At 43.0% G+C, this 22,872-nt stretch overlaps 1 protein-coding gene across 4 annotated transcripts in view; it reads right to left on the reverse strand.

Annotated features, from left to right (window-relative positions):
• TFDP1 (transcription factor Dp-1) overlaps window positions 1-21,511 on the reverse strand; it is a 118,844-nt gene extending 97,333 nt beyond the window's left edge. For 2 of the 4 annotated variants that reach the window (XM_045007330.1, XR_006577313.1), the window contains exons 1-2: window positions 21,238-21,344; window positions 20,083-20,170 (exon numbers count right to left, since the gene is read on the reverse strand). In XM_045007330.1, coding sequence (XP_044863265.1) covers window positions 20,083-20,094 — 12 coding nt within the window. In that variant the 5' untranslated portion in view covers window positions 20,095-20,170; window positions 21,238-21,344. Of the gene's footprint in view, window positions 1-20,082; window positions 20,171-20,955; window positions 20,980-21,237; window positions 21,345-21,374 lie in introns of those variants that run through there. The other 2 variants (XM_045007313.1, XM_045007320.1) reach the window with 2 other exon arrangements.
• Between the last annotated feature and the right edge of the window lie 1,361 nt (window positions 21,512-22,872).

The raw sequence follows: 22,872 nt of genomic DNA on the forward strand, positions 1-22,872 counted from the left end.
GACCAAAAGGGCCTGAACTCACCATTCAGAAGTCCAAACAGTGGACTGAGGAGACCAGTAGGGTGGCTTGGTAACAGCACACAAAATACTTATCTCTTCTACCACACAGCTTTTTGCCAGCAACAGGGTGAATAAATATTTTAAAAAAATATTTTTTTTATTTAAATCTGATTGTTTTGATAAAATGCTTCTTGAGAAAAAAAACCTATCTAAAGATAGTTGTAATTAAGATACATTATAGCTCGAAGATATCTCATCACGGAATAGGGATTATAAATTCTAATTCTATAGTATGAGACAATATATTCATGGAATGTGTAAGAAGAGTTTTGTAAATAAGTTCCAATACTTTATGGATTAAGGACCCAATCTTATGGGGTTCCAGAGGCTTCTGTATAGATTATTTAGGTTAAACTTTCTATCTACCGAATAAGACTCAGTGCTCAGTCTAAAAGATACCATCAGAGATGCTTAGTTTTGCAGTTCTCAAAACTGTGGATTTGTGTCTCCAGAGATAACATGCTTGTTAACAGCAAAAACGTTTAGTTAGTTATCTAACTAACCTACCTCAACCCTCTTGCCCCTCTGCAAATTTGTGTACAAAGAGAGTCAATCCCTTACCTCTCTCTAAAAGTGCAAAGTTTCAAAAAGTTCACTTAATAGAAGATTGTTGGGGGCACAATATCTGGACAAGGAGAAGTAGTCTGGAGATAAATGTGAGAGGGAGGGACAGGCAGTGGAAACAAAAGTGAAACTGTTTGAGCAGCATATTCCAGAAGTCTTGAGGTCTGAGTGTAGCCTTCATTGATTTGAGATCTAGCGTATCATTCTCTTACTAGAAGGGAAAACCTAGAATGGCAGGAGGCCATAAAGAGAGACCCAGTTTGGGAATATTTTAATGAAGTTCCTCTACCTGTGGCTAAGACAGGCATGCATGCAAAAATGCAAACAGTGAAACAAAGAAATGAAAGGCCCAGTTGCTCGAATGAAACATCGTCATGAGAAGTGTCCCTTCTCAGGAGGAAGCTGCGTTGATGAGGACGATGAAAGGAACATGTCTGAACATGCAGGACCTTCAGGTTGGTAAACATTTTTATTTCATACTTCTTTCTTAAGGACTTCCTGTCTTCCTTCTGGACCATTCCTGAATTCTCATGTTTGAGATAAAAATATAGTTGTTACTCTATGGTACTATCATTTTAGATGCAGTTGTGATAGCAGATCTTCCTTTTACAATTTCACCTTTAAAGTAGTACTGAGTGTCAGTGAACGCAATGAGTAATACTAAAGCAGCAGTATGGTGGTAATAATTAAAATAACTGCATTGACTTATTTTGTTTAGGAGAATCAATCCTCAACATACAGGATTCTGAAGACTATCCACCTTCAAGAGCACCATCATTTTCTACAGTTACAGAGTTATCTGCCTAGGATAGTGTTTCAGTCACATCATGTATGTCACATAGCCACAGTATATCACCTGTTGCAAGAAGAAAAATAATCTCCATCATCCAGAAACAACCATAGATATTTTTGTAATCTGCTGTTACTTATCACAAAGGAGAGGCCACTGATGAAAAAATTGCCCCGTTGTTTATGCAACAAACTCTCCTTTCCGTATGACTGGGAACCCACACTTTATTAACATGGTTCAGTCATTAAGACCAGGATACAGCCCACCCAACAGAGCAGATATCACAGACAAATTACTGGATAAAGTGTATGAAAGAGAAATTGAGCAGTGTGCAAAAGGTCCAGAGGGTAAAATTGTTAACCTGAGTCTTGATAGGTGGAGCAATATCCACAATGATCCTGTTGTATGTGCTTGTGTGACAGCAGAAGAAAGGAATGTCTTCCTTACAGAAACAACTGATACATCAGGAAATGCACACACAGCAGAATACTTACAAGTAGCAGCAGTAAAAGCTATAACAAACTGTGGGAAAAAAAATAGCAGAAGTCTAGTACACAGTTTGGTCACAGACAATGCTGCAAATGTATCCAAGATGAGAAGAAATTGTTTAGAAGAGTCCCAAGCTGATAACATACAGTTGCAGTGCTCATTTGATGCAACTCCTAGCCAAAGCCTTCAGTGTTCCAGAAATAAAAGGCTAAATGTTGTTGAAATTGAAAAAGTACTTCCATAACAACCATTTTGCAGCAGCTGCTCTGAAAAAATGTGAGAGGAACCAAGCTAACTCTCCCACAAGACGTGTGATGGAACTCAGTAGTGGACTGTTTTGAGCACTATATCAAGAACTTGCCTAATTCGATGACCGTTTGTGAACAAAATCGTGAAAAAATAGATGGCACTATCACAGCCAAAGTTCTCAACATTGGGCTTAAGAGAAATGTTGAACACATGCTGAGTACTCTGAAGCCTATTTCTGTAGCTTTGAACAAAATGCAGGGAAACAGCTGTTATTGCTGACGCTGTTGAAATCTGGAAGGAACCGAGTGAGATCTTAAAAAGAGAAATATACAATGACAGAGTTAAATTACAAGCATAAAAAAAATGAATAGGACGAACACCATCTCCAGGCCATTTTCTTGCAAATATTGTCAGTACTCAGTACCAGGGTCAAACCTTAGCCAACTCCTCTTCTTCAGCAGTTATGATGGACATCCAGCAATCATCCCTCCATAATGCCAACTATAATAAACTTCAGAGCTAAGGGTGAACCATTCAAGAAATATATGTTTGCCGATGATGTTTTAAAGAAAGTCACACCAGTGAACTGGTGGAAGTCACTTAAGCACTTGGATTCAGAGGCTGTTGAAGTGATAATCTCACTTTTAACAGCAGTAGCTTCTTCTGCTGATGTAGAAAGAATATTTTCTTCCTTTGGACTAATTGGGGGGAGGGATAGCTCAGTGGTTTGAGCATTGGCCTGCTAAACCCAGGGTTGTGAGTTCAATCCTTGAGAAGGCCACTTAGGGATCTGGGGCAAAAATTGGTCCTGCTAGTGAAGGCAGGGGGCTGGACTCGATGACCTTTCAAGGTCCCTTCCAGCTCTAGGAGATTGGTATGTCTCCAATTATTACCTTATTACCTATTCATTCGAAACTGAGAAATCGTTTGGGACTTGAAAAAGCAGGAAACTTGTTTTTCTTTTCCAGATTGTGAACAAACAGAAAAATGAAGGTGAAGACGACTGAGTTATGTGCAAAAGCCAATATTTTAAGTTTCTCATGTTGACCTGGCTGACACTGATTTATTTATTTTTTAATATTTCATTTAACTATTTTAGTTAAACAATTTTAACAAAAACAAACCTGATCTTAAAAAACTTGAATATTTAAATTCAATAATTCATATGCTTGTATTGTTAAAATAGTATGTTTGCTGTTGAAGAAAAATATCCAGAATACATAACGTTGTTGTTTTAGTTAAATAAAACAATTTAAAATGTCTGTCTGGTGATGTTCTCCTCCTAATACAGCATGGCAAGAAAATCCTCCAAATATTAATGATTAGCCTCTGTTGAATTGCAGATAGTTCACCTCCCAATGACTTCATAAAATATCTGCTTCAATTAACTTTGGTAAATGAAATAACTAAACTAGGGGTCGGCAACCTCTGGCATGCGGCTTGCCTGGATGCTTACCTTACTGGGCCGGGCCAGTTTGTTTACTTGCCGCGTCGGCAGGTTCGGCAGACCGCAGCTCCCACTGGCCACAGTTCGCCGTCCCAGGCCAATGGGGGCAATGGAAAGCGGTGTGGGCGAGGGATGTGCTGGTCGCATCTTCCCGTCATCCCCATTGGTCTGGGACGGCGAACCATGGCCAGTGGGAGCCGCAAACAGCCGAACCTGCCGACGCGGCAGGTAAACAAACTGGCCCAGCCCACCAAGGTGCTTAACCTGGCGAGCCGCATGACAGATGTTGCCGATCCCTGAACTAAACAATCATTCATTTTCTGATATAGCTGTAAAAGTAATCTGAAAAGTTTTCAAAATAAATCACTTTAAAAAATGTAGAGTGTACCTTCTAAAAATGAAACCTACATCTATCTCTGAGTTGTGAAGAATATGTATTAAGGTTGTAACAACCAAACAAGAATGCACTTTTATGCAGAAATCCATGATTAAATTGAGGTCTTCCCGACTAGTGATTTAAATCAAATCCACCCTGGCCAGCAACACTCCTATGGAGCCTCAAATGTAAATTAAAGCTACCCCCACCCCTCCCTGGTGGAATCCCCAGGGACTGAAGAAGTGCAAACGGACAGCCCTTTTTCAGGCATAAGTTCTTCTTTCCAAACATAGATGCTACACAGTGATGAGCTGCCAAAATCTTAACAACGGGTTCCCTATAAAAAGTTCTGATTTAACAACGGGTTCCCTATAAAAAGTTCTGATTTAAGGGATGTGCGACAGCATGTATTTTTTGTACCAATAGGGTTACCATACGTCCATATTTTCCCAGGAGGTGATTAAGAACCGAAAAGCCTGACATGTCCAGGAAAATACAGATGTATTTTAACCCTACCTAAAGTTCTTTTTTAAAAAGATGGGGCTGAACTAGAAATGAGCTCCGTTTCACATGTGTGGGTGGTGATCAGGGACAGTCTCAATTTTTGGGTCTTTTTCTTATATAGGCTCCTATTACCCCTCACCCCCATCCCGATTTTTCACACTTGCTGTCTGGTCACTCTAGGGTGTGCACATGTGTGGGTCCCAGCTGCTCCCTGCCCCCCCTCATTAAAGCAGGTGTGCAGGGTTACTGCCCTGGGAACTGTAGGGCACCAGTGGATGTGGGGCTGGCTGCAGATAGGGGCATGGGGCAGGGCTAGTTGGAGGCAGGGAGTGACACGGGCTGGCTGTGGGCAGGTGATGCAGACGGGCGGGCTGCGGGTGGCTGTGGGCAGGGGGTGGCTGCGGGCGGCTGCGGGCAGGGGGTGGCTGTGGCAGGGGGTGGGGGCAGAGGGCGGCTGGGGGCAGAGGGCGGCTGGGGCTGGCTGGGGGCAGGGGGCGGCTGGGGGCAGGGGGCGGCTGGGGCTGGCTGGGGGCAGGGGGCGGCTGGGGCTGGCTGGGGCGGGCAGGGGGCGGCTGTAGCAGGGGCTGGCTGTGGGCAGGGAAGGCAGGGGAGGGGCGCAGATACTCACATGGGGGGAGCGGCTGGGAGCAGCAGGACGCAGCCGGGGACTCACGGGGCAGCAGCAGGAGCCCCAGGGCCAGAGGTCCAAAGAGCAGGAGCAGCAACAGGGCCAGGAGGCAGCTCACATGGCTCTCGCAGCACAGCGCAGCGCCCCCCGGCGGCCGGGAGGAGGAATTACAGGCTTCCCAGGCAGAGCCCATCAAAGCTTCCCTCGCAGGGAAGCTAGTTAGCAAGCGGTTCTAAAACCGCTTCTAAATTTAACAACGGGTTCATGCGAACCGGTGCGAACCGGCTCCAGCTCACCCCTGATGCTACAGCTGGTGTAGGAAGGCTGCAATTAAAACTCCCATATACCATCAGGAGTTAGTCAAGCTCAATTAATTGCTAACTGTCAATCAGATCTCCTTTGCACATGTGCAGTTTCATTTTATTTATTCATTCATTCATTTAACTAAAATCAGGCAACTTTTCAGATAGCTTTTTATAGCTGAGTTGACTGAAGCTCGACTTCTAGAATATCACAAAAGTGAGTCAATTTTTCTGTAAGAATCTAGGACCATGATACCTCCTAGAACTTTGGCCTTTTAGACTATTCTTGAAGCAATACTTAGCTGTACTTATAGTTTAGAACTGCAGAAAGAAACTTATTGCTTTGATTACATCTTGCTCCTTATCCCCACCTTTTGAGCCACATGTGCACAAGCGCTGACTCTGTGGGTGCTCCAGAGCTAGAGCACCCATGGGGAAAAAATAGTGGGTGTACAGCACCCACCAGCGGCCCTGCTGATCAGCACCTCTCCCTCTCTCCCAGCACCTCCTGCCTGCCAGTGATCAGCTCTTCAGTGGCATGCAGGAGGCACTGGGGGGGGGAGGGGAAGGAACGAGGGCAGTGTGTACTCAGGGGCAAAAACTGGCAGGGCAAGGGCCTTGGAGGAAGGGGTGGAGTGGGGCAGGGCCTTGGGCGGAGCAGGGATCAAGCACCCCTGAGGAAACCAGAAAGTCAGTGCCGCTGCACACTTGTATTATCTAATTGCTCTGAAACTTACTTTTGTTTCCACTGAAATTACTCTGCTCAGCAACAGCAAAGATTATACTGTCCATAGCCCACACAAGTTAAATCACTGCCTTGACTCTTTCTTTCACCAAAGAAAACTTCTAAGAGTCCATAGCTAAAATGCAGTGCAAATCATATTTTTAAGAGGTCAACAACCTCTTAAGATATTTTTAGGTTCTGAGATACATGTGGGCCAGTGGCCAATAACAGATCTCTCCGCTGGACAAGTTGCCAATAGCAATAGTTTTCTTCTCTTGTAGGGAGCAGACAAATGAGCATAGAATCTCCTGCGTTCACCCAAGACTACATAAGGAACTCAATATCATGCAAGTGACTTAAGCACTTGGTCTGCTAGTCTAAGCAAGTATGAAGAGCAGGAGTGACAAGAGTTTCATTAACTCATTATACTGGGCTGCTCCTCCAAATTTCACTCCTTTACCACTACTACACTGTTATTCCTGGGGGAATTCTGTGTCAAAAAAAAAATTCTGCAACAAAAAATTAAAAATTATGTGCACAATATTTTAAAATTCTGCAAAATTCTGCATATTTTGTCAAAACAACAATATAATCACACCAGTTTTAACTTTTCTTAGTCATTTATTTCAAAATACCTGTCAGCAAGTATTCAGGAAATGTTTGACAAACAGATTCCTAACTAGACATATTACTCAGAGTTATGTATTAATAAGTCATTTAAACTACAATACAGAACCATATTTCCCGCACTTCTCAGAAGCATTTCAAAGGCTTGGGAGAGTCAGGGGTAACGGAGGAGCTCAGGGAGAGGGAAATAAGTTGCTAGGAAGGAGCCTGGGTGTCAACTTGGAGGGTGATTAGGTATGGGTGGGAAAAGTATGGAACAATTTTTTTAATTTTTTTGGGGGGGGAGGGGTATTAGGGAGCTTCCCCCACGCAGCCCCTAGCTGGCCCCTAACCTCTCCCATTCAGTCAGGCACATCTGCCTGTCCCCATGTGTTCCTGCATCCCCATGTGTCCTTGCAGCCCCTGTTCACGTATCCCTCCACCTCCACTCAGACATCCACTCCCCATATCCCCATGTGGCCCTGCACCCCTCTCCCCATCCGGCTCTGTGCACCCACCCAGCCACTACCCTGCCCCTATGGGTCCTTGTATCCCCTCCATCCGTCCCCATGTCTCTGTGCCTCCACCCAACCATCCCATCCACGTGTCCCTGCACCCCCACACGTTTCTGTGCCTCCATTCAGCCATCCCCATCCCTGTACCCCCTCCCCCTGTCCCCATGTGTCTCTGCGTCCCCACTCAGCCACCCCCTGTGCCTATGTGGCCCTGCACCTCCCTCCCCCATCACCACGTGGCACTTTACCTTCACTCCCATTCAGCCCCTACCCCAGTCTGTCCTTCCACACTAGCCCTTATGAGCCCCTGTCCGACCCCCTAGCAGCCTCATGCCATCTGCCTTCCCATAGCCCATCTCCTGACCTGGCCTGACAGGACCTGTGAAGAAGACAGACAGGTTTTTTCTCTTCCCTAGCCAGCTGGAAGCTGCTGCTGTGTTCTATCACCACAATGCTCTCTGGTGGGAAAAAGGCAGAACTGCAGCAACATTTCAGCAGAAGCTTTTTTCTGTGCAAAAAAATTAGAAGTATGCGTAGCTCATTAATTATGCACATGCTCAGAATTCCCCCAGAAGTACACTCTGGAGCTGACAGTTGATAGTCTCAGGCCTTGTTGCTCGAACAGACGGCATCCTCCAAAAGTAACTGCAACCTGCTTTTCAAATAGAGAGCAACTCAAGTAAGTCATGGTCATCCCAGATGCTTTACATGCACAGAACGCTGTCTAGTTGTCAACTCTACCAGGCACACCAACGCACAGAGAAAGTCATCTAGTCTTTTCTCCTCCACCAGAACTCCCATATTACAGTATGCTATGCCAATGGACCAACTATCAGGGCAGCAGTAGCAACAATCATGTCCAGGAAAAAGCTCTTGGTACTTGCTGCCCTAGACCTGAACAAAATAGATATTTGTTCTTTCAGCAAAGCTATTAGAATAGTTTAACTGTGCCTGTACTAATACAATATTTTAGCAGTTAAATGTTGAGCATTATTCATTTAAAAGTAATTTATCTCACCTACATCCTTATCAATGTATTCTTTAAACGCCTATAAGGTTTTTTAAATATTATTCTGAAATAATTATGTGCCTATCAACATGGTATCTGGGCACATGGCAAATTTAATGCAACACATTAAACTGCTTACAAAAGAGCAAACAACCTCTCCCACTTCACACAAACATAATAAATAGGGTAACCATATTTACAAAAATGGAAAAACGGGACATTGCAAGGGGCTGGCCCGAGCCAGTTGCCCAAGCCCTGCTTGTGCCCCCCGTGCGAGGCTGGGGCTGGTGTCGCTGTTTGCCCGAGCCCTGCCTGACCTCCATGCAAGGCTGGCGTCGCTGCTCACCCCACACACACACTTTCCTCCACATCCCACTTTTGCCAAGTCGGGACAGCTGGGACAGGGCTTAACAAAAGGGACTGCCCAAGCCAAAATGGGACATATAGTCATCCTAATAATAAATCATCTACAATCAAGCAAATACATAACTAAAAATTGTGATGCATTAACATAACTATTACAACTAGCCATTAAAAGCTGATATCTTGTTTAGCATGTTAGTAAGTACCACTGTGTTCCTAAAACAGGTAAAACTGAAGACATACACCAGAAGTCCATCACTATATACTGAAATACACTATTATTAATAAAGATAAACATTTTAAAGAACTGAGACTGTGGCAAAAAGACTACAACTACACAGATAAGTTCCAGAACTGGCAAGTGACTTTTTTTAGCAGGCATTTTTCCTTGGTCCTTTAGAGGTGACTTCAAAAAGAGAAAATAATTGGGATTTTGCTTGTTTCCTCATTTATGATAATAAAATGTCATCTCCCTCTTGAATCCATCCAAAAAGGCTGTATGTGCAATGTCCCCCCCCCCCATTTTTTTATTTTAATCACATTAGAAATTTCAGGTCTTTGTATACGCTTTAAAAACGTAATGAACAAAACGGAAGAACAAGTAGTATTAGGATATCAAACACCAAGGAAGTGAAAAATGATTCAAGGTGAATGATTTTAATTCAGATTTTTTTTTTTAATCTTTGAGTCAAGTAAGTATTCACAAAACAGTGCCCATAAACAACTCGAACAAGATCTGTTTGTTAGAGACTGAATTTTCAACCTCTTCAATTAAAGCCCTCAATATGTACTGGAAATCTCCAACAACAACAAAAAAGGAAAAACCATCAGACTAGATGTTCCTGATATGTAAAGAAAAAACAGGCAGGAAAAAATGCATATAAAATTCTTTAGACCCTTTTCATGCATCATAAAGAGCACATACAGCCCTCATTTCCATCACTGTTAGTGTCATTTTGACTTTTTAAATTTTAGCCCAGTTGTAACCTTTGGATTCAGACAACAGATATAAGTTCTAAATTAACTTTGAAGTACCATATGGAAACCTATCAAAGCATAGACTTCACATTATTTTAATTACAGAACTGCAATGCATGAGAAACCAATTAAACTTGAAGATAATGGAGTAAATCTAGTTCAAACAGATATACATATTCAAGGTATTCATAATGAAGATTTTGTTCAAAAACAAGCTGCTGCACATACATTGGTTTCACAGGTCTCATATGACATGGCAGTCTGCATAAAATAGCAAGCTTGTTATTGATATACATTGAACGTATTTCACCAGTAGGCTTCATTAAATAGGTCTGAGTGGTATACAAAATACATGTTCTTCTAAACAAGCTCAGCAGTCTTGCGTCAGGTATTTTCAGTACCATCTACCCATGGAATGATGCTACAATGCATGGCAAATAGTCCTCAAACATTAGAAGCTATTTACTTTATTCCTAAGGCTGCATGATTATATCTGTTACCACAACTGCCCAAGCTTTTCTGCAAAGAAAACACAAGAATCTGAATTCTGACCTGTGATCTTACTATCTTTTTACAAATAATGCATCTTCACTCAAAAAATAAATAGCCATGGGCCTTAACACCACAGTCAGATTTGTGCAAGCGAGCTCTTTTGCCCATGCAGAACCCTACTGACTTCAGTGGTGCCCTGTGAAAGTGCCAGGGTCCACTCACACTGCCCTTATCACAGGATTAGGGTGTTAAACAGCAATGCAGAAAAACACTCCTCAGCATTTCATAAGAACAGCCATACTGGGTCAGACCAAAGGTCCATATAGCCCAGTATTCTGTCTTCCAACAGTGGCCAATGCCAGGTGCCCAAGGGAATGAACAGAACAGGTAATCATCAAGTGATCCTTCCCTTGTCACCCATTTGCAGCTTCTGGCAAACAGAGACTAGGAATACCATCCCTGCCCATCCTGGCTTATAGCCGCTGATGGACCCATCCTTCATAAATTTATCTTTTTTTTTTGAACTGTTATAGTCTTGGTCTTCACAACATCCTCTGTCAAAGAGTTCCACAGGTTGACTGTGCGTTGTGTGAAGAAATACTTCCTTTTCTTTGTTTTAAACTTGCTGCCAATTAATTTAATTTGGTGACCCCTAGTTCTTGTGTTAAGAGGAGTAAATAACACCACTTTATTTACTTTCTCCACACCAGTCATGATTTTATAGACCTCTATCTTATCCCTCCTTAGTCGTCTCTTTTCCAAACTGAGAAGTCCCAGTCTTATTAATTTCTCCTCATACGGAAGCTGTTCCATACCTCTAATCATTTTTGTTGCCCTTCTCTGAACCTTTTCATTTTCAAGTGTACATTTTAAAATATTTTCTTTGGACAACATATTTACGGATGATAGCATAAAAAATAAGTGAATTGGAATGAAATCATTTATTCAATTTTCTTTTGAATGCCTCCCTTAAAAGGGAGAAAATATACTACTCTCACCCCTGCATCTTTAGATATCTGGGGAAGTAATATCAGGCCCTGAGCCTGCAACAAGCTCCATGTGACAGAATTCTGTACAGGAAATCAATAGGGCTCCATATGGTCACAAGGATCCACCTGCTCAGTCAGGTGTAAGGTGTCTCATTCAGTAACTAAAATACTAAAAATACATAACACTAAAATACGGTTGATTAAAATACTTCAGAAGTATCTGCCTATCTAGAATAAATATAAAATACTTCAATCTAGAGATCAAGAGAATAATTTTGCCAAAATATTTTCAAGTAAAAAAATAAGATGTTGGTAGAACACACAACGTAAAATAAAACTGAGAAATCAATCGGTCCAAGGTTTTGCAAATTCTCTCATAGCAAGGACAGAGTTTTACAAAAGACTATCTGGAAAGAGTTGGTCCATCTGAGAGTTGCAGAGTATCCCTGTGACAACTATAGCAATTGCCTACATGGAAACTGATATGAAGAAAGCAATTATGCATATTTGACTGTTTAATGCAGTAAGTGTTTTGTCCCCATACATGAATTCCTTCTATCTGTTTCCCTTCTCCCCTGGGCACATTGCATGGCTGTATTACTCCTCCTCTCCTTTGAGCATTCTTCGCCAACTAATGGTTCTAATTCTTGAGAGCAGTTCCAGTTTCTTTTCTTCCTCCTAGGTAGCAGTGACTCCCAAAAGAGCCAGACACAAACCACCTCTGTTTTCCAACTGCTTTTGCAGACCTCCAGGGTTTTCTCTGCAATTAAAGTAACTGAAAATGGGGAGCACTAGCACCATTCTGCCAGTTGGCTCTCCACCAAACTGTTTAAGAACTGCTACACTATTATATTTTTGAACCATTTATGATTAATAGTGTTTCCTTCTCTATTTTCAGACATCAATTCCAATATACAAGTGACCAACACCTTTTCCTGGTATCGGATTAGAGCTAGTAGATGGCTATTTGGTTACTAATTATCTTCCCACCAATGCACAATTATTCCTGACTCCCCATATTAGTGTCGTGTCCAGTCTAGTTTTAAGTGTCCCAAAAGACGCAAATTTCACCACTTCCCTTAGGAGAATATTGGACAGCTTGATAATGCTCACAGTAAGTATATTCAAGGACAAAGATTCCTAAGTATTCCCCTTTCTTAATTGAACCCTATTAATCTTGCTAGACCTCACTATATTGTGATGAATCTGCTGAGTGTTAATAGGTCAGAGGATAGAGTGTTATATCCGCTAAGGGAGAATCTGCTGCAGCTCTTATGGCTCCTGAATGAAGGGTGATGGGATCTTCTTCTCTAGGTTGACCTATGGCAGTTGGGAGGACAGCTGGAAACCTTTAAAAAGCCCACTCCTAAGCGACAAGAGGAGCTAGAGAACAGGAGCAGCTAACAGGGGAGTTTTGAGGGAGAATGAGAAGGGAGAAGGAGGGGCTAGAATAGCTACACTTAACCTTCTTTAAACTTAATGCCAAAAACACCCATTGATAAAAACAAAAATTCAACAAAGCAATGAGCTGCAGAAGTAAAAAGAGAATGCAGGCAAAAGTCCAGCAACAGAGTGGGGGCTATCCAGTTTATTGCACCAATGTAGCGTGTATGATTATCTGCCATATGGGCAGGTGGCATATGTGTGCATTCAGTGTAGGGAGCTCCGGACCCTCACAGACCATGTACAGGCTTTGGAGATCGGAGTGGCTGAAACAGAGGAACTAAGGGAGACAGAGGTACATAGATGAGACTTTCCGGACACAGCAGAATGGTTCCATCCCCAGTCTGACATCCTTTGTGCTGTTGAGGAGGAAGAAAGTCTCAGGGAACAAGAACATCCAACTGGAGCAAAGGGAAACAATCCTATAGTTGGGACTCTCCTTCCAGATGATGTGGTATCCTCTCGCACTGAGGATACCTCTCCAGGGGAGGGAACTCCAGTTATCGGGAAGAGATAGGTAATAGTCTTTGAAGGAATTTGATCATTAGCAACATAGATAGCTGGGTTTGCTAAGACCGGGAGAACTGCATGGTGACTTGCCTGCCTGGCGCAAAGGTTGCGGATCTCTCGAAAAAATCTAGATAGACTTATGTGTACTGCTGGAGAGGAGCCGATGGTTGTGGTACATGTAGGTGCCAATGACATAAGGAAGGATAGGAGAAAGGTCCGGGAGGCCAAATTTAGGCTGCTAGGTAAGAGATTGAAGTCCAGGGCCTCCATGGTAGCATTCTCTGAAATGCTTCTAGTTCCACGTGCAGGGCCAATTAGATAGGCAGAACTGCAGGGTCTCAATGCATGGATGAAACAATGGTGTAGGGAAGAGGGGTTTAGATTTATTAGGAACTGGGGAAACTTAAGCCTATATAGGAAGGATGGGCTCCATCTAAACCAAAATGGAACCGGATTGCTGACACTTAAAATTTAAAAGGTCACAGCAGTTTTTAAACTAAGGGCTGGGGGAAAGCCAACAGGTATGGAGGAGCACATGGTTCAGACAGAGACATCTCTTAGGGGAGGATGTATTAATGGAGATTCTCTATGTCCTAGTAAGGAGGAGAGGATGGACAATGATAAAAATACAGGTAGGATCTGATGAGAAACCGTCAAATGAAAAAGAGGCCCATTCAATTACATCATGTAATGGCAGACAGCTAAAAAGTGACAAGTTTTTAAAGTGCTTATATACAAATGCTAGAAGTCTAAATAACAATATGTGTGAACTACAGTGCCACATATTAAATGAGGATATTGATAAAATAGGCATCACAGAAACTTGGTGGAATGAGAATAATCAATGGGACACAGTAGTGCCAGGGTACAAAATATATCAGAAGATCAGAACAAGTTGTGCTGGTGGGGGACTGGCACTATATGTACAAAAAAAATCATAGAATCATATGAAGTAAAAATCTTAAATGAACCAAACTATACCATAGAATCTTTATGGATAGTAATTCCATACTCTAATAAGAAGAATATAGCAGTAAGGATATATTACCAACCACCTGCACAGGATGGGGATAGTAACTGTGAAGATTAGAGAAGGGAGATTAGAGAAGCTATAAAAATACAAACCTCAATAATAATGGGGGATTTCAACGATCCCCACATTGACTGGGTTCGTGTCACCTCAGGACGGGATGCAGAGATTAAGATTCTTGACACCTTAAATGACTGCTTCTTGGAGCAGCTAGTCCTGGAACCCACAAGAGGAGAGGCAATTCTTGATTTAGTCCTAAGTGCAGCACAGGATCTGGTCCAAGAAGTGACTATAGCTGGACCACTTGGTAATAACGACCATAATATAATTAAATTTAACATCCCTGCGGCAGGGAAACCACCACAACATTCCAACACTGTAGCATTTAATTTCAGAAAGGGGGACTACACAAAAATGAGGAAGTTAATTAAACAGAAATTTAAAAGGCACAGTGTTAAAAAGTGAAATCCCTGCAAGCTGCAAGGAAACTTTTTAAAGACACCATAATAGAGGTTCAACTTAAATGTATACCCCAAATTAAAAAAACATAGTAAGAAAACTGAAAAAGTGCCACCATGGCTAAACAACAAAGTAAAAGAAGCCGTGAGAGACAAAATGGCATCCTTTAAAAAGTGAAAGTTAAATCCTAGTGAGGAAAATACAAAGAAGCATAAACTCTGACAAATGAATTTTAAAAATGTAATTAGGAAGGCCAAAAAAGAATTTGAAGAACAGTTAGCCAAAGACTCAAAAAGTAATAAAAGTACATCAGAAGCAGAAAGCTTGCTAAACATCCAGTGGGGCCACTGGACAATCAAGATGCTAAAGGAGCTCTCAAGAACAATAAAGCAGTTGCTGAGAAACTAAATTAATTATTTGCAGCGGTCTTCATGGCTGAGGATGTGAGGAAATTCCCAAACCTGAGCCAATCTTTTTAGGTGACAAATCTGAGGAACTGTCGCAGATTAAGGTGTCACGAGAGGAGGTTTAGGAACAAACTGATAAACTAAAAAGTAATAAGTGATCAGGACCAGATGGTATTTACCAAAGAGTTCTGAAGGAACTCAAATGTGAAATTGCTGAACTGTAGTTTGTAACCTATCATTTAAATCAGCTTCTGTACCAAATGACTGGAGGATACCTAATGTGACGCCAATTTTTAAAAAGGGCTTCCGAGACGATCCCAGCAATTACAGGCCGGTAACCCTGACTTCAGTACCAGGCAAACTGGTTGAAACTATAGTAAAGAACAGAATTGTCAGACACATAGATGAACATAATTTGGTGGGGAAGAGTCAACATGGTTTTTGTAACAGGAAATCATGCCTCACCAATCTACTAGAATTCTTGAGGGGGGAGCGGGGGTCAGCAAGCATGTGGACAAGGGGGAGCCAATGGATATAGAGTACTTAGATTTTCCAAAAGCCTTTGACAAGGTCCCTCACCAAAGGGTCTTAAGATAGGAGGGAAGGTCCTCTCATGGATTGGTAACTGGTTAAAAGATAGGAAACAAAGGGTAGGAATGAATGGACAGTTTTCAGAATGGAGAGGGGTAAATAGTGGTATCCCCTAGTGGTCTGTACTGGGACCAGTCCTATTTAATATTTATTTCATAAATAATCTGGAGAAAGGGGTAAACAGTAAGGTGGCAAAATTTGCAGATGATACAAAACTATTCAAGATAGATACTCATGCAGATTGCAAAGAGCTACAAAAGGATCTCACAAAACTGGGTCACTTGGCAACAAAATGACAGATGAAATTCAATGTTGATAAATGCAAAGTAATACACATTGGAAAACAATCCCAACTATACATATAAAATTATGTACATCTAAATTAGCTGTTACCACTCAAGAAAGATTTTGAATTAATTGTGGATAGTTCTCTGAAAACATACATTCAAAGTGCAGCGGCAGTAAAAAAAGCAAACAGAATGCTGGGAATTCTTAAGAAACAGAAAATATCACATTGCCTCTATATAAATCCATGATAAGCCCACATTTCGAATACTGCGTGCAGATGACACTGCCCAATCTCAAATACATACATACATATACATATACACACACACACACACTGACTTGGAAAAGGTTGAGAAAAGGACAACAAAAATTATTAGGAGTATGGAACGGCTTCCATATGAGGAGAAATAAATAAAATTGGGACTTTTCAGTTTGGAAAAGAGACGACAAGGGGGGATATGATAGAGGTCTATAAAATCATGACTGGCGTGGAGAAAGTAAATAAGGAACTGTTATTTACTCCCTCTCATAACACATGGACTAGGCAGCAGGTTTAAAACAAACAAAAGTAAGTATTTTTTCCCCACACAACGCAGAGTCAACTTGTGGAACTCCTTACCAGATGATGTTGCGAAGGCCAAGACTATAACTGGGTTCAAAAAAGAACTAGGTAAGTTCATGGAGGATAGGTCCATCAATGGCTATTAGCCAGGATGGGCAGGGACAGAGTCTCTAGCCTCTGTTTTGCCAGAAGCTGGGACTGGACGACAGGGGATGCATCACTTGATGATTACCAGTTCTGTTCTTCCCTCTGGGGCACCTGGCATAGGCCACTGTCAGAAGACAGGATACTGGGCTAGATGGACCTTTGGTCTGACCCAATATGGCTGTTCTTATGTTCTAAAGTAACAGTAACAAAGACAGTCAGCCATTAAAAACAGGAGTGGTGACTGAGCTGAGGTTTCTGGGATTCCCCAATTTGGTTTAAGATCAAAAGGACTCATGGGAGTGAGGTAGATGAGAACATGAACACATTGTTTAAAAAAAAAAGTTACACCATATGCAACTCTGGGACCTCAATTCCTCTCATCAGAAACTGATCTGCTGCAAGACCCTCAGAACTGATCACTGCTAAAGTAAAGGGAAATCATATTATCCTATCTCCAAGCTACAAACACCATGGTCTTTGCTCCCTCTCTATTGTCAATGAGCCAGGCTATACATTTTTAATCTCTTAACCTTCCCTAGCAAGTTATTCCTTCCACCCCTTAAATAACTTTGTCATCTCTTCTTTGAATTTAATCAATCAATTTCAAGTCTTTTAGTAATTAGTGTCCCCTTTGGTCTTTCAGTAAATGAGTCCAGTTACTCTCTGTATAGTTCTGCTGATTACCTTTCCACTCTATGTGATACCTCTGTATCTTTAGCCAAAAATGACACTGGTCATTTTCACTGCCAGATCATTCTGGAATGTCATAACTGAGCTGTTCTCTATCTTCACTCCTACATCTCTCTGAGCATTACAGATTTCAAGGTTTCTCCCTCCTATGGAATATTTGTGTTCTGATTATTTTCCTCATAAATATTAGCCTGTATTTTTTTTTAATTCATTTGGATTCACCCACCTATGTTTTTAACTCGCTCTACACCCCTTTGCATTATTTCTCTATCCTCACTGGTGTTTTCAACTCTTCTATATTTAATATTAATTGTGATGTCCTCTGTACTCCCTCTTCTTCAGAGAAGAGGTTATTTATGACTGGAGCTACCACAGACTTTGCTATAGCTTTTGGACCTTACCCATTAGAAAAAAACCCATTAGTACTTTCCCCAAACTCAATACTGTGCCATTTATCATTATCAGTTGATCACAATCCTCTGGCCAATTTTCAGTCTACATGACACTATATCCATGTCACTAAAATTTTCAAATAAAGATTTTGGAAGATTTACCAAATGTTTTAGTAAAATCCAAATATTATTTCTTTAATCCCTCTGTATAGCTATTAATTTTGTAATTTTTTAAGAAAAGGAATAGATTTTGTTTGGAAAGAAATATTCTTTATACATTTATACTGCTTACTGTTCAGTGTAAATTATCCAGTAAGGTCCCACTCCTTCAGAATAATGCACATACTTAATTTTTTTACACACATGAACAGTTCTACTGAAGTCTACAGGATTATGCACACACTTAAAGTTAAGTATGTGCAAGTCCTTGTAGGATCAAGGCCTAAAAAATTAGGGATTTTTTTCCCCTCCTGTAATTTGTTCCATTATTTCACTAAGGACAGAAGTAAGGCTTTGAACAGTAATTCTCAGGTTCACTCTTCTTTCCCTTTTTGAAAATTGGCAAAAAGCAATTAGTACCACACCAGCTGTCTACCACTAAACCAGTGGTTCTGAAACTGGGGGTTGGGACCCCTCAAGGGGTCACAAGATTATTACCTGGGGAGTCGCGAGCTGTCAGCTTCCACCCTATACCCCATTTTGCCTCCAGCATTTATAATGGTGTTAAATATTTAAATTAAAAACACTTTTTTATATGGGGGGGTTGCACTCAGGGGCTTGCTACATGTAAAGGATCACCAGTACAAAAGTTTGAGAACCACTGCACTAAACTATACATTAAGTCTGCAAGGTATCCTAATATTTTATGGTCCATATCAGCTGAACTGGATGAATGGCATACACTTTTATTCCCCAAGTACTCTCCTTACATGCTTTTCATCAATATTAATTAAGTTCTTCCTCATTTCCTAGTTTTCTAAATTCTCCTTTACACACTTTTGTTTTTGGTCAGCAAAACTTGCCGGTCAGGGACGTGAAAAAACCTACACCCCTGACCGACATGCTTTTATTGACAAAATGTACCAGTGTGAACAGTGCTATGTTGGCAGAAGATGCTCTCCTGCTAGTGTAGAGCAGCTACACAGGAAACCTTGCAGCAGTACAGCTGTAAGGTCCGTAGTGTAGACATAGCCTAGGAGGGATTTAAACAAAAGGACTTTAGTATCTGTCATTTTTAACCATCTTTTATTTCATCCTCTCAATGGGCCTACTTTCTTTCCTCCCACCACCCATGAGACCTTTAGGTATCTTTAACATAATTTCCTTTGTCTTTTCCTGGCAAGACTTGACTGACTGTTCTTTCTATCTGGTTGCTGCCCCACTCATTGGGGGGGGGGGAGGGGGAGAGGAGTGGTTTTTAAACCACCTCGGGGCTCTACAACATTAATTCTTTAAACCAAGGATTACTTAAGTTCTAGCTGTCTCTCACTGTTTGGAAGGCTGCAATACCTTCTCACATCAAACCTGATGCCACAATCTAAAACTTTTTAAAATGCTGTTTTTCTTAGTGGTTTTTTTTGGAAAATATGCAAAAAACATATCAATATGCAAATCAGAATATCAGAGTACCTTACTAGCAATGTAACATGTATCTATGAAAGCCTAACGATATTAAATGAGGACTATTAGTGAACAGAAGTTCGTTTACATTTAAATATAAAGACAATTTTTCTGATAGTTACAGAGGTATTAAAAAGGGAACTGTAAGAACAGATAGCTCAAGAGATAGACCCCCTTTTATTAACCTAGACGTGAGTGGTAGCGGCTTGAATTTGATGGACTATGTGGAAAAAAAATAGTTGCCCTAGGCCAATTCCTGTTGGCATTAACTAGGTTTATTTTGTTTGTCTCAGAAGAGAAGGGGGAAAAAAGAATGGGCATGGAGACTGAAGGACCCTCTCACCCCTAAACAGGGTTGAATTGTAGGGCAACACTGACAGTGGTGTTCCTGGTGTACCTGTTTTATCAACAAACAGGTAACTTAATGAAAGGTACTTGACTGACAACACTTAGATTAAACAATAATTTCATTATTTGGGGTTTTTTTTAAAAGCCCAGCACAACAGTGAAAAGCAGTTTTCATAATCTCTACCACAAGTAACACAAAATGCCTGCATCACAAATGCTTTTCAGCAAAATGGTGGCTTTTTGTTTTGTTGCACAGAACAAATGTCTGCAGATTCTCTCAAATCTTAAGCCTTTTTATAGTAAAAGAGCTAATAATTCGATTCTAAACTTTTTATGTAAAAACAGTGACAGATGTACTGCAAACCCTATTTTAAATATGATACAAAAAGCAGGTCTTCATATCCCCTAATGCCATCTGTGGGATGTATGGCCTGCTTTATTTTTATTAGCAAGAACCTGGAAATATTCTATTACTCATACTTCCACATAATATGAAACAAATATACTTACATCTTTTGCCATGTTACCAATGGCTAGAAATCAAGGCGCTTAAATGCTTGATGCCCACAGAAGGAAACAGGAACAGTGATGTTATTTTCTAAAAAGAAAGTCAAGACAACACCAGCTATAATAGTGAATTTCAGAAGACTGTAAAATGTAACTTATTAACTACAAGCAGAAATTCTTCTACTTTAGAACGTGTCTTGCAATATTTAAAAAGTTTCCTGGCATCATCAACTTACTCTCGGTGATCAGCCTCAACCCCCACAGGGGAACGACCTCCCTGCAGCTCGGGGAAGCTGTCACAATTCGCACCCCAGCTCCTGGGGCCTCCCCACCCCCAAACATACACGGGGGAGCCCAGCAGGGCGGCAGGCGGCCTGCGCTGGCAGCCTAAGCCCACACCGGGCCGGTCACGGTCCAGCTGCGCCCTCTGCAACACTACCCGACACCCCCCCACCCAGGCCAGGCCTCTGCATGGGAGCGGGGGCGTCCCTCCGTGCCGGACCTGTCAGCTTCGCCAGACGCTAGGCCTCTGGGGCTAGCCCCCGCCAGCCCCCCGTACCCGGCAGCGGGCGCAGGCAGACGGGCCGCAGCCGCGACCGGAGGCGAGGGAGGACGCGGCGCCTCTGCGGCTCCTCGCAGACTGGCAGCCCCAACAGCGCCTCAGACCCCCGGGGCCGCCAGCCCGCCCAAGCCGGCGCGGGGCCGCGCGAGGCACCGGGCTCGGCCGACTCAGGGGCCGGAGGCACCATCTTCCCCCCTCCCCCATTGGGGGTATCCCGCCCCCCCCCGGGCAGATCCCGCGCCCCCTCCCCACGTCCCGCCCAAACCCATCCTCCGGCGCAGCAGCACCTCCCACATGCCGAACGGTGCCTGCACCTGAGCGGCCGCCGGCGGACAGCAGCCTCCCTCCGTCCCCCGCCCGTCCGCCCGCCCCCACAGCGCCGCTCTGCGGAGACACGGCGGGGGGCGCCGACTGCACATGTGCAGCTCACGGGCCTCCAATGCGGGGGGAAGGGGGCTCCTGGGCTGTCACTGGCCCCAGCCCCCATCGGGGGCTCTCGCTCCCGCCCCCCCCCCGCACGTGTCAGTCTCACTCTTCCCTGTCCCCGCGTCCCTCCCTTCCAGCCCCCCCAAGTGTGTCCCTCCTGCCCCGCACACCTGCGCAGGCTCCCCCCTCCCCTCGGAGGGCTCCCTGTGTGGGGGCGGGGGCGCAGCCGCCCCTCCCCGGCTCCGGCGCGCGGACGCGGCCCTAGAAATTTTTTTTCCGTTGGTAGAAAAAAAAAATTGTAACTTACACTTTTGTACGTCCCACCCGCGTGACGCTGCGCGCTGACGTCACAAGGTGTAACGTGCCTCGCACAGGACACAGTCGGAGAGACTAGTGGTCCCTCCACCCGCCGTCCGTGAAAAGCGCATGCGCGGCTTTTTCGCGCCCATGGATTCCCCGCCCTCCTCTAGGAACAAGTGCGCGGGAAGCATGGGCGCGAGAGCTGGCGGTTTGTCAGTGATACACAGCCGTTGCGCTGTGGCACGTGGCGTTACTCGAGGGGGTGGCTCGGCCTGTGTAAGCACTGGGCTGCCTACCTCCCACCTATGGCGTCAGGCAAGGGAAGACGAGATCAAAACTGTAGCATAACTCGCCTCTGCTGATTATGGCTGGGTTGGGGCACTCAGCCCATGTCCCCTTCACCCCTGGCTGCAGGCGGTGGGCACCTTGCCCAGGTGCTGGATCTTTAGTGTCTTAGCAGGGCCTAGCCCCAGATTCACTAGCAGAACATTTCCCGTCTGTTGCCGTAAGGATATTGCTGGGCACACTAATGGCAGCGCTCACTGTCAAAACAAATCATGAGGGTGTTGGCTCATGTACAGGCTCTGCACCCATTGCAACAGCATTTTAGTAACCAGCCCTAGCCAACCTCTGAATAATGCTTCCTCCTCACTCGCTGCCTCACCATTATCAGGGCAGGGGTACTTAGAATGCCACATTTAAATTAGAGGGCAAATTTACTCTGCAAGCTCTGCTGGTTGAAGCAGACACAGTGAGGTACTGCACTTATGACAGAATTGTACTGCATAGTAAGTTTTATAGCATGGTGTGTGGTCTTTTAAGATTCCTTTTTCTTCTCCACCATGCTAGGTTTTTTAAATTTAGAGAACCATAATTTCATCAGGATACACTACTATGACCTTTTTGCAAAATGGAACATCCTTTGAATCTTCAAATCTAGAAGGATGAAGCAATGACTGTAGAAAAGTGAACTTGTACACAAAACTGCTTTCAGAAATGTAAAAATAAGGTATTCGGTGCAAAGGCTTTTATTTGAAAAGTGTTATAGTTTTTTGTGCAAGAGGAAGACAGCTATTATTTAAGCAGCACCTGACAGCTTAAAAGCAAAGGAAAAAATATGCTAGAGATTATTTTTGGACTGAGAATAATTGGTAACTGATTTACCCCCTTACAAAGAAAGAATAGGTAAGGAAAAACATATTTTGTGATAACATCTGTGCAGACTAGGAAAAGAGACCTAGCTCTAGAGGCTTTTAGACCACTGAGAGCAGCAGTAGTAGGATGGACCACGAAACAAGTCTGCTACCAGCTATGGCATGCCATCCTGCTTCTCTCCAAATGTTTGAGTCAGTTCTTTCTTGATCACAGTCAGCAAAGCAGCACCATTTGGAGAAAATATTTCTTTGTTGCTCAAATTCTTCTATTGCAGGGATTCTCAAACTTCATTGCACCACGACCCCCTTCTGACAACAAAAATTACTACACAACCCCAGAAGGGGGGGACC

This window comes from Mauremys mutica, chromosome 1 (genome assembly GCF_020497125.1).
Source record: "Mauremys mutica isolate MM-2020 ecotype Southern chromosome 1, ASM2049712v1, whole genome shotgun sequence".
NCBI lineage: Eukaryota > Metazoa > Chordata > Testudines > Geoemydidae > Mauremys > Mauremys mutica.